The sequence below is a fragment of the Protobothrops mucrosquamatus genome, unplaced genomic scaffold (genome assembly GCF_001527695.2).
Source record: "Protobothrops mucrosquamatus isolate PMUCROS unplaced genomic scaffold, P.Mucros_1.0 scaffold575, whole genome shotgun sequence".
In the NCBI taxonomy this organism is placed as follows: domain Eukaryota; kingdom Metazoa; phylum Chordata; class Lepidosauria; order Squamata; family Viperidae; genus Protobothrops; species Protobothrops mucrosquamatus.
The window spans coordinates 20,941-33,398 of NW_015386877.1; the positions used below are offsets into that span (position 1 = coordinate 20,941).

The 12,458-nt window shown below is 46.5% G+C and overlaps 1 protein-coding gene across 1 annotated transcript; it reads right to left on the minus strand.

Annotated features, from left to right (window-relative positions):
- Positions 1-513: 513 nt before the first annotated feature.
- Positions 514-10,796, minus strand: LOC107288701 (NACHT, LRR and PYD domains-containing protein 12). The gene is made up of 6 exons (XM_029284419.1): positions 10,463-10,796; positions 9,278-9,352; positions 5,640-7,431; positions 3,780-3,866; positions 1,033-1,200; positions 514-841 (listed from the first exon to the last, which is right to left on the minus strand). Exons 1-6 carry the CDS (start codon positions 10,791-10,793, stop codon positions 514-516), a joined length of 2,781 nt encoding a protein of 926 aa, XP_029140252.1. The 5' UTR covers positions 10,794-10,796.
- Positions 10,797-12,458: the final 1,662 nt, after the last annotated feature.

The following is a 12,458-nucleotide window of genomic DNA, read 5'->3' on the forward strand; positions in this document are numbered from 1 at the left end:
AGGAAGGAAGGATTCAAATATGTCAACAACCGGTTCTCTGTGTAGTTGCTGCTTCTCCTTCAGGTAAGACCCGGACCCGTTGTTTTTTAATCGATGGTCAAGAGGACTTGACCACACTTAACGGACTTAGGATGGTGTCCTTCCCTCCCTCCCTCCCTCCCTCCCTCCCTCCTTCCTTCCTTCCTTCCTTCCTTCCTTCCTTCCTTCCTTCCTTCCTTCCTTCCTTCCAAGGAAGGAAGGAAGGAAGGAGTGGTGGGATTCAAATTTATGAACAACCGGTTCTCTGTATGGATGCCGCTTCTGGAAGTCCATTCTGGGCCTGGGCAACAAAAAATTAGCTACTGGTTCTGCCAAACTGCTGCGAACTGGCTGGTTGCAAGTCAAAAAGTACCTGTATTCCTCTATTTAATTAAAAGCACGGATGGGATCAAATAAAAAGGTCAGACATTCTGTGAGATGGCACCCTTTGGCTCACAAAAACTGTCTCATTTCACGGATCAGATTAAATAGGGTTTATATCTCTTTTCTTCTTCTTTTTTGGTCCTCTTTCAGGATAGCACAAATCTTTTTCTTCAGCTCTCCCACTTTTTCTTGAGCTTCCTGGCTAGCTTCTGGATCGTCTGTGTCCACCAATGTTTCCAGAATCATGTCCAGGGCTCCAGCATTGTTGACCGACTCCATTTGCTTGGGCTCCACTGTGATCTCGTCCACCCAATCCAGATAACTCTGGAGCAAAGCCGCACCAGAGAGGAAACGGCTGACAATCTTAAGTTTGGGGTTTCTGCGGCACAATTCAGAGAGGATATGTTGGCCTCCTTGGCTGAATCTGTTCCCTGGAATACTGAGAAAGAATTTGAAATTAATATGGCAAGGCCCAGTTAAAAGATGCAATGTCACAATAAAGCTAATATATGCTATATTACTCCCCATGGTCACGTGGTCAAAATTCAGACTGTTGGCAACTGTTTCACACTTATGACTGTTGCAGTGTCCCAAAAGTCTCATAATGAATGAGCAGCGAAGCAAACTCACCTCAGAAGCCGGAGAGTTGTGTTTCCCGATAGAGAATCAAAAATGTTATGGAGGCCTCTGTCCGTTAGGTCTGTAAGATCCAAATAAAGCTCTTCTAGGGTGGTGTTATCGCGAAGGGCGTTCCACAAGAGACTTGCCCCACTGGATCCCAGCCGGTTCCCATGAAGCCTTGGGTAGAGTAGAAAATGTATGCAAAGTAACACTTATTTAGCCCAGCAGAATCACCTAAAATCATCTAAATTCCAACTCACAACATTGTGTAAAGCAGAGGTCCCCAACCTTTTGGGCACCAGGGACCGGTTCCGTGGAGAGAGTTTTTCTGTGGACCGGAGGGGGCGTGGTTTTGTATGCTGCCTGCATCTCGTGGATGGGGCTTCGCTTGTTTGTGCAGACCGCTTGCTGGCATGCCACGGCCCGGTACCGGTCTACGGACCTGGGGTTGGGGACCCCTGGTGTAAAGTCTCCAGCAGGAAACAGCAAACAGTTTTACCAGAATGGATTCAATCTGGCCGATCTTAGGCAGACCTCCCATCCACTAAACATGAAGGAAGTGCTAAAGCAGGGGTCCCCAGTCCTCAGGTCGTGGCCCACTACTGGGCCTTGAACCTTTCAAAACCGGGCCACAGAAGTAGTGGGTGAGCACCTGCCGCCAGCAAGATTAGCAGAAATGTTTAAAAATATGTCAGACAGATGTTGGAAATGTAAACATAACCTAGGCACGTACTATCACATTTGGTGGACATGTGGTAAGGCAAAGGCCTATTGGAGAAAGATACATATGTGGTTAGAAAAAATATTGGGTGAACAAGTGGATTTTAAACCTGAACATTTTTTTACTAGGTATTATGCCTGAAAAGACTAATAAGCAGAAATTATATTTAATCTTACACATTACTACAGCAGCGAGAATAATTTTTGCACAATCCTGGAAGAATGAAGGATTGCCATCAGAAGAAGAAATAATCAGGAAAATATTGGAATGTGCAGAGATGGACAGATTAACGATGAGGTTGAAAGATAAAGAAGATACAGACTACTATCAAATTTGGAACCTATTTTATTCTTGGCTAATTTACAGTGTTTCTCAACCTTGACAATTTTAAGGCATGTGGACTTCAACTCCCAGAATTCCACAGCCAGCATTGCTGGCTGTGGAATTCTAGGAGTTGAAGTCCACATGCCTTAAAATTGTCAAGGTTGAGAAACACTGGGCTAGAGGAAAGAATGAAGGATTAGGAATTGAACATGTATTAGCATAGCAAGCTCCAGACAACTTGTTGATTGGAAAAATTAACATATGTTGATGAAAAAAAACAACAATAAAATCTTTATATATATATAAAAAAGAAGTAGTGGGTGAGCAATGGCATGCACGGACATCCCCACTTGCATGATCAGTGGCAAATGTAGGTGTGTGCGCTCCATTCGTGCTAGCGGCAAGGGCTTGTGCCTGCCGCTCACACGGAACCACACACACACACAAGATGAAAAGTTGGGGAACTCTGTTCTAAAGAACGCATCCTTGGCCCTATTCTAAGGGGACTCCACCCCCTTTGCAAAATAAGGTCACGTGGTGATGCTCTCTTCCTAGCACAGAATATCAGTTTTGACCTGCCCCCCCCCCAAGTGCCCATAGAACTGAGTTCTTTTGTTATTCAAGTTCTGGATATATTTTCTACAGTCAGGGAGAAAGGGAAGGAAAGCATGCCCAGTGTCTGGAATGCCTTCTGTCTCTTTTAACAATAGTTGGCACAGGAGTTGCCAAGTCCAACAAAATGATATGCTGTGATTGTGTGCATAATGTGTAACTCTGATTAATGTAATCCCCAAAAGTGGTGCTCAGAAGGGAGCATAGCAAAAGCCCTCCAGTGGAGATGCCCTGGAACAACTTGCTTTTCTACAGATTCTGATCAGATCGGAACCATTTTTCATCCTGGTTTGTTTTCTTTTTCTACCTTTTGCCCCCATATTGAAGGCAGTGGTCCCTTTGGGTTCAGATTTTGGAGGGTTTTTCTGATGAGAGAGGGAGAAAGTCCCAGGCCATTTCAATTCCTTTCCAACCTTCCATTAATAGGAACTGTGGGATAATCCATGGATGTTCTAAACCAAATATGAAGTCTAAAACTCATCATAAAATTCCCCAACCAGCACTTCACCTCCCAATGATCTTCACATGAGGTGATCTCCCCATCATAAGACCCATCACAAGACCCTCACTTGATGTGACCCACACCTGTCCCATCACAAGACCCATCACAAAACCCATCACAAGACCCATCATAAGACCCTCACTTGACGTGACCCACACTTGTCCCATCATAAGACCCATCACAAGACCCTCACCTGATATGTCCCACACCTGTCCCAGCACAAGACCCGTCACCAGACCCTCACTTGACGTGGCCCACACCTGTCCCATCACAAGACCCTCGCCTGATGTGACCTCCCCATCACAAGACTTATGACCACACAAAGCCCTTCTAAGCAAAAGAACACGGACACTGACACCCCCTAAACTCTGCTGAAGATGTTACCTAGCCTGGTAACAAAACGTTCGGAAACCAACCCACAAACTTGGCGAACAAGCCTCCATCCCCATTCCGTAGAGCAGCTAGCTTAACTGCCCAAAGAGAGTTTCATCAGTTGTAGCCCCAAAACCATGTTTTTCCACCTTGGCGGCTCAATTCCCAATGTTCCCCTGCCAACATGCATTTTAAAGAAAGCATTTTATGACCGTCTCTACTTACACCAGTCTTTTCAGACAGCACTGGGGGGACTTTAGAATAGTTGCTTCGATTTTGGCTGCTTCCCAGTCTAGAGAATTGTATTGCAATCTGAAACACAACACAATCAGTCGGTTTAACTTGGCTGCAGAATGAAGCCATTCTCTGAAAGTGCACAACCCAGAGGGATCTACAGCTTATCAAACAGGTTAAATACCAAGGTTAATGCTAACCATTTCTGGCATGCTTGCATGGTTACAGCCACTGCCTTTAGCTATCCTGGTAGCTTAAAGGTCACATTTCTCTGGAAGACAAGTGTGATCAGGATTTAAAGGCCCAGAAAAGGGAACTTGTGTGATGTTTAAAGATGCACCACCATCACACACAACTTCTTGTCGTAACCAGTCCAGATGTGCCCTAGATTAAGGAGAACCATTGGCATAAATATGCATCACTTAGTTGCAATGGGAAGGATTTCTTTGACAAGGGAAAGAAAAGAAACAAGCTTTAAACCAGTGATGTCCAACCTTGGCAATTTTAAAACTTGTGGACTTCAACTCCCAGAATTCCCCAGCCAGTCATGGGGAATTCTGGGAGTTGAAGTCCCCAAGTCTTAAAGTTGCCAAGGTTGGACACATCTACTTTAAACAAGGGAAATGAAAGGGTTTAAATAAAGGAGGGGATTTTTCAAAATAACAAAAGACCAGAAGTGAAACTGAGGTGGAAACACAGGACCAAGCTGAGAAAATGAAAGTGAGGGGGCAGAGGAAACATGGTGGCAATGAACAACTTGGTCATGGATGGCAGAAATCCAGCAGACACAGAAGTGACAGGCCAGCGCAGTACCCTTTGCAGCTTTAAGATGTGCGAAGTTCAACTCTCAAAATTCCTGTTAAAATGAAATGCAGTAAGAATGTAAGAGAAGAGTAACAGCGCCTTCCATTTTAAGTATTTGATTTCTGTAATGCAGTTTGGATAAGACGACTAAGAATAAAAAAAAAACTGTGGGGATGGGTTGACCTCTTGGATCAGATTTGAATTTCCCAGGAAAGGGTTGGAGCCCCACTAGGGTGAAAGTATAGCATTGGGTGCCGATGGTGTTAAATCAAAAGCTGTGGATAGGAACTGGGAAGAGACCAATAGTGTTACCTGAATTCTGAATAACTTAATGAAGGGGCTACAAATAATCTTCTGCAAAGGTCATGCTGGCGACTCTGCTTTTATGAACAGGAAAGGTTCTAGAACAGTGGTGGCGAACCTATGGCACGGGTGCCAGAGGCGGCACTCGGAGCCCTCTCTGTGGGCACTCACGCCGTTGCCCCAGCCCTGCCTCCCCCCATGGCCCCCTCCTCACCAGCAGCCCCCCTGGAGGAGAGTCGCCCCCAGGCAACAGGGTCAAGACTCCGCCCTCGCACCCCATAGCGTGCAGATGATGCTGCGGGGTGTGGGCAGAGGGCATGGCTGCCATGGTACTGCAGGGCTGCCTGGAGATCTGCTGCAGCAGGCCATAGAGGCGGTGCATGGCCCTGCAGGCAGGTGGGGCAGGGGGTGGGTGGGGGCGGAGCAGGCAGGGCGGGAGGTGGAGCGGGGGCGGGGTGGTGGTTTTTGGGCACCCGATCTCTAAAAGGTTCGCCATCACTGCTCTAGAATTAGCTCTAAAGGTTTAAGCACGCCCATAAAACTATAATTCCCCAGGAATGGCATGGCATGGGAAAGACATAGGATTGAAAATAGTTTAAAAGCAATGCACCCTTACAATGCGGAATAGATCTGCCTTAGATACTGCGGCTCTTCCAGAATCGCGAATAGGATATTGATTTCTTTCAGTCTCATCATCCCTGCCTATTTAGGTCAAAGCGAACAAACTGTCAAACAGATACTCACTGCAAAGTTTTGCAGCGAGGGAGATGGTCCTGCAATTGCTTCAGTCCTCCGGTGCCCATATTGCTGTAACTTAAGTTGAGATTTGGAAGCAGCCGAGACTTTGAGCAACTCAGGACATATGCCAAAGCTGTGCAATCAGCTAGGTTCAATGTCACTTTGCACAGGTCCACCTTGTCCATCATGGAAATGACCTCCTGGGTCACATCATCCTGGTGCAGCTCTGCTAAGCAATGTATCAAGGACAGCAGCTTCTGACCTGATTCACGTGAAACCTTTTTTCCAAACCAGTTTGCCAAAAGCATGATTGGTTCTCCTTCCCAACTACTCCCAAGCAGTCCTTCCAGCTTGCCTTCCAGTCTAGAGGTCAACAGTCCCATGAAAAACCTGGAAAACATTTGCAGTTTGTCCCACTGTGGGTGTCTATTCAGAGATTGCCAGGTAGAACTGTAAAATCCACTCTCAGATTCCTCTGCTGGGCGCAGAAGGCTACTGTCATCTTGAGTTTCTGGAGTTTTTCCATTCCACCAGAGATCCAGGCAATCAGTTAATTCGCCAGTGTTAAAGTCCAAGTGAACCACGGAGTATAATGCAGCCAAAAATTCCTGTATGGTCAAGTGGAAAAAACTGTAGAGTCCATTGGTCTCCTTGAAGAAGATCTGATTCAGATAAACAGGTGGCAGGTTTTGTAGACCAAAACCAAACTCCTGTAGTTCATCTGCATAGAACACAGTCTGTCCCCTTAGCAGGCCAGCATAGGCCAGCTGGCCAAGCTGCAGCAGCAAATCTTTGTCCCTCCTCAGATCCCATTTCATTGCTTCCTCTGGTGGAGAAGGAGGCTTGTGAAACTTCAAGATGGTGCACACATAAAGCAGATAGAGCTCAGTGACGGTGCTGGGTGGGGAGGCTCGGATCGGCCCCTCATCTGGGAAGTATTGGCCCAGAGCTGTACAGAGAATGAAGCTGTAAAGGGGAATGAAAGTAAAGTTAGCTAAGCCATGGTGAGTTGAAAGGTAGTTCATCACTTCCATGCCACGACTGGAGCTCTGGAAGAACTGGGAGATGTAGTCCTTCACCTGTGCCTCTTGTAAACCAAGGATAAAAACATGACGGTTAAAAAGTTCTGGTGGGAGAGGAACAGAAGACCTGGATGTGACCAAAATGGTGGACTCGGGAAGCAAGGTGCCATAGAGGAGACCGTACACCAGATCTTTCACGTGGCCTGACTCATCTGGCCAGAGGCAAGGATGTTTGCTGTCCAGGGGATGCCTGAACTCGTCCAGTCCATCCAAAATCAGGAGCAGCTCCCTCGGTCGCTCCAGCAACGCAGGAAGAACTCTGCTCAGATGTGTGAACTTAGTGCAAATCAACTCTTCCAAACTCTGGCTTGTGGTGATGAGACTGAGCTCCTGGAAGGAAAAATCCAGGACGCAAAGAAAACCTTGGAAGGCTCTGCCTAGTGCCCAATAATGGAGGACCTTATGGACAAGGACAGTCTTGCCGATCCCAGCAGGGCCACTCAGCATCACCCGGTGAGGTGAGGAGCTCTCCTGGGGGAAAGGAGAGAAAAGATGACACAGGTCCAGATGGGACGAGGCGTGGTAGGAACGAAGCCATGTCTGATGAGAAGCCAACTGCAAGTAATCATGGCTGGTGGGGCTGGAATAGGGCCTGTTGAGTAGCAGGAGGTTGGGGTAGTAGACTTCAGGACATTTGCATGGCTCAGTGTCTTCCATATCGGTGCGCAGCTTCTCACTTTGGGACAGCAACAAGCGACGGTGGTTTTGCAGGGCAGCTGGGAAAACAAAACCAGAGGTACATTTGCAGAACGATTCTGATGAAATCCACAGCACTGAATATTATGGATTATCTTTCTCCACAAAACCTCCCTTTGCCCTTCAGCTATTTGGTTCTTTTTGGACAATCTGCTTCTTTTATTCCTTTGCTGGGTGATCTTCTCCAAAGTTGGACAACAATCAGTTCTGACCTTGCCGCCGCCTCCTCCTCCTCCTCCTCCTCCTCCTCCTCCTCCTCCTCTTCCAGCTTCATTGCATCACTGGATTTTATCCTGGATCTTAAATTAAGAAGGAACTAAAACTAGCATCCCTCCTGAGTCTTAGCAGCATGCTCTCACCAACAAGCACAAGGGCTGTCAAGAAGGCAGCTGGCAGGAGAATACAGAGGTGAGCAACCTGTGCCTGCTGCTGTAAACTAGGAGCTCTCCACTCAACCTGAGCTTGGTGGGCCTCAAAGAAGAAGAGAAGAAGATTTAGGCAACTGGTTTGCAAGAATCTCACACCAGACCTGCTAATAACATCATCTCTGTTTGTTTTTTTTTTACTATCTCTTTGATATATTTACCTTTGAGTTGCCGGTTCAAGCCCCTCCGGAAAGTTGAACTGTTGTTCTTTTGCATATCTGCTGGGACAGGAGGAAATCATGTTGGAATTGGCCTCTCCTCCTCTGTTGACCTCCAAGGAGTAACAGGTTTTCTCTGCTGGGCCACCCTTTCCATCTGCAGAATGGACAGTGCCAAGACCTGGCCTTCTTGGGTAACTAGTAAAGCCTCAAGAGTCTCACAGAGTTCATCAGGTCCTTTTCCGTAGGTTTATTTTTATAGTTTTCACCTTATCCTGGATAAGCGTTCTACAATGCTTCTAGTGGATCTTATCTGATCTTAGTTGGTCAAACTTTTAACACATCTTGTTCCTTCAGGTCCATACGTTTTTTACAATGAATGTCTTCTACCTAGTTGGTGTTCTTGCTTGAAACAAACAGCTATATCTCTGTCTCTGTCTCTGTCTCTATCTCAATGGCGTGCTTCATGCCTCATGTTGAGCCATTATGTCAGGTGCAAATAACCAGGAAGAGGAATTGAGCTGAAGGCACTAAGAGTTTATTCTTGCCACCAATATACAAAAATCTGAGCAAGCTAAATTGGCACTAGATAAGGGTCAACAGAATTCGGGCGGGGGAGGGAGGGGGAAGGGTGCTAGATTTGATTCTCTTGTGGTTGCGCAATGACTCCAAACTAATGACTTATTTAACCCCTCCCTCTAGTTCAGCATGCCCATCTTCTGCAGATTGTTTGTTTAACCACAGTTTATTGAATAAGCTGCATTAGCTGCAGTTCGCAATTACAGTAGGCACTAATCCATGGATTAACAGAAGGACTATCAAACCTGGATTGCAGCAACCCAGATGGCTGCTAGATGGTCCCAAAGAGAACATTCTAATTCTAACTCATTGTGGCTCTGTAGCCATCTGGAGTTTTGGCATCTCAGATCTGGGTTTGCATAATTCAGTAAGCTGGAAACAAGCAAACTGACATAGCTAGCTTAATGCAGTATTTCTCTTCAGGAGCTTGAAGTTGTGAGGATTTCAACTCTTAGAATTCTGGGAGGGGAAATCCATACATCTTCAATTTGCTGAGGTTGAGAAACACTAGCTTAATGTGATGTGGGAACTCAGGTATCAATTGAGTGCCCTAAAGCATTGACCAAAACTCTACCCATTTAAAGAAATTGGGTCAACTAGCCTCAGTTTTAATTGTAAGCAGTTTTAAAAAGACCATCTCAGCAAGAATAAATATGATACACAAATCAAAACATCTCATAGGGTGGTGTGGGAACATAACTTGCCTGCAGATATCCGTGGGAATTTATATTTTTTGGGTTGACAAAACGTCAGCAAATTCCTTCTGGAAGGTGGAGGATCTAGAAAGAACAGAGAAAATTTAGAAGCTACATAAAGTCTAACTCTTGACTTAAAGCCATGCCTTTTATTGGGTTAATTTTCTTCTCTCATTAACTGCAGGATGAACATGCACTAGTAACCATTTTTGTCTTGTGACATATACCTTTTCTAATCCTTGGAACACAGCCGAAGCATCTTAAAATCACATTTAACTGTCCAGGTATACAATAATGTTTCACCTCTTTTCTCAACCTCATTTTTGGTGTGGAGATGTCAGCCTTTCAAGGTAGACTAGACCTGGAAACCAAACCCAAACTAATTTTATTGTAAAGGTATAGTAACAGAATCTTGAGAGGTGGTTTGGGAGATGAACAGTGACTGACTTGCCCATCTCTAGAGCAGGGGTCTTCAAACTTGGCAACTTGAAGTCTTGTGGACTTAAAGGCTGAGGCCTGGCTGAGGAATTCTGGGAGTTGAAGTCCACAAGTCTTAAAGTTGCCAAGTTTGAAGGCCCCTGCTCTAGACAAGGGGTGTCAAACTGCCTGCCCGCGTGCTGGATACATCATCCAGAAGCCGTGCCCACCCCATTGCCGGCAATGGCAAAACCGTCCCGATAAGTTGCGCGATGTCATGTGACGTCATGAGTTTGACATGTCTGCTCTAGACCAGTGGTTCTCAACCTTTTTAATGCCGCGACCCCAACCGGTCGTAAGTCGAGGACTAAACCGGTTGTAAGTCGAGGACTAAACCGGTCGTAAGTCGAGGACTACCCAACCGGTCGTAAGTTGAGGACTTTCCCTGCCCGGGAGCGCCGCGCATGCGTGGTTCCACCCCCTGCGCCGGCCGAGGCGTAGCTGGCAAGCGGCAGAGACGGAGCAGGCCGACCACCAGCTGGCCCAGCCCAAGGGAGGTAAGGCACCCGCCGGAAAAGGGAAAAAAAATGGCGGACAAAAAAATGGCAGACAGCCTTGCTTGGCGACCCCCGTGAAATGGTCGATCGACCCCAAATGGGGTCCCGACCCACAGGTTGAGAACCACTGCTCTAGACAAAGAGCCTTTGAAGAACAAGCATGTACTATAGTGAGGCCTTATGTCCTATTTAATTGATATCAATTGAACCATGTTTATACCTGGTGGAATTATAAAAAGTTTCATTTTGCTCCGCTGGAGCACAGTCTCTTGCAGCCAGTGCTGAAGATCAGGGCTGTAGATCTCTTGAAGTTCCTTCAGCTTCTCCAGAAATATTTGGCTTGCTGCTGGCTTGTGGCTGACCCTCTCCAGAATGGAAATGACCTGGTTCTCCTTGGGTCTGACCTCCAGCAAGGAGAAATACTCCGACCGAGTGATGAGGCCTGAGCCATAAAGCCAGTGAAGCAGAGGAGCTGGACATGGTTCAAGCCAATGCACAAGCTGATCCCGATAGCCCTGGATTAGATGCGAACAATGTGCAAAATCAGCCATGTGCAGAGCTGGAAAGAGGAGGAAAGGATGTCAGAGCTTCTGTAGGAACCAATAAAGGAGAATATTTGTAGCTCAGGGTTGAAATGAATGTTGATTGGTGCTCTCTGAGTTTGTTTGCTGATACATAATATGCAAAATTAGACAATCAACAAAACAAAACAAAGAGATGATCAACACACCAAAAAGGGAATAAAGAGACCAAAACATCTCCCCACCAGCAATCAGCACCCATATGAACATAGATTAACTCCAAGATTAATGTCAGACCAACAATCAAGTAAACAATACCCCAATCAAAGAACTGCCAAAGAAGGAACAGTAAACAGCCCACCAAAGAACCCCTAAGGCAGCGGCCCTCAATGTTTCGGGCACCAGGGACCGGTTCTGTGGAGAGAGTTTTTTCCAGGGACTGGAGGGGGCGTGATTTCACGTGCTGCCTGCATCCCACGGATGGTGGTTTGCTTGTTTGTGAGGCCTGGTTTCTGGCATGCCATGGCCCAGTGCAGGTCTAAGGTTGGGGACCCCTGCTCTAAGACCATCCCCCACCAACACCGACAGGGCAAGCCTTGGCTCTTTTAGGATAGGGGTAGCCAACCTTGGCTCTTTTAGGACTCGTGGACTTCAATTCCCAGAATTCCTGAGCCAGCATGGGGGAACTATGGCCCCTTCATGACTCGTGGACTTCAACTCCCAGAATTCCTGAGCCAGCATCGCTCAGCATGGAAACCTCTCCCTTTCCCTGCAGCATGGCTGGCTCAGGAATTCTGGGAGTTGAAGTCCATGAGTCATAAAAGAGCCAAGGTTGCCTACCCCTGACCTTGGCAATTGGAATATGGGTGGACTTCAACTCCCAGAATTCCTGAGCCAACATAGCTCAGCTTGGAAACCTCTCCCTTTCCCCTCAGCATGGCTGGCTCAGGAATTCTGGGAGTTGAAGTCCACGAGTCATAAAAGAGCCAAGGTTGCCTACCCCTGGTCTAGGATATAAACTGAGAGCAAATCCCACTCCTTATGAGCATGGAGGATGTTACCTAGTGACATGACACATCTGCAAGAAAACAGCCAAGCTCAGAGAGCACCAAGGACCCTTCTGTAGGAAGGAATGAAGCATTTCCTTGGCCTCGTGCATGGAAGAGATTCCACCTGCTCTGGTTCCCTCTTTGGGATGATCACACGGATGTATAACTTTCATTCAGGAGATTAGATGCTATCTAGATTCCCGCAAATTGTTCTGGAACCGGGATTTTCCACATCACAATTTAACCCAAGGGTTCTCAACCTTGGCAACTTTAAGACTTGTGGACTTCAACTCCCAGAATTGAAGTCCACAAGTCTTAAAGTTGCCACGGTTGAGAACCCCTGATTTAACCGGTTGTGCTGGTAGTGAAAACGGAGGAAAACGTTACATAGAGAATGCAGGAAGGACAACATGGAGATGGTCACAGCTAAGCTTTCTAGCTTCTCAGCTTCTTCAGGGCTGTGTAGCTTTTCATCTCCTAGGTGAGAAAGAACCATATCCTCCCAAGCAGGTTCAAAGGCTTTTGACGATTTGGTCAACTCATTGCTCAACTTTTATTGGTTTTATTCCTAACAGAATGGCTCATTATCCCTTCTCAATGAGAAAGGCTTACCAGTAGCAAACCTGAGAAGAAATGGACCTTATAA

Excerpts from the sequence above, each read along its gene's own strand:
- LOC107288701 (XM_029284419.1), bottom strand. The coding sequence starts at position 10,793 with ATGGCTGATTTTGCACATTGTTCGCATCTAATCCAGGGCTATCGGGAT. Across the intron at positions 7,432-9,277 it reads ATTCCCACGGATATCTGCAG|CTGCCCTGCAAAACCACCGT; the intron begins GCAAGTTATGTT and ends TTGTTTTCCCAG. Across the intron at positions 1,201-3,779 it reads TGCTGTCTGAAAAGACTGGT|GCTTCATGGGAACCGGCTGG; the intron begins GTAAGTAGAGAC and ends ACTCTACCCAAG.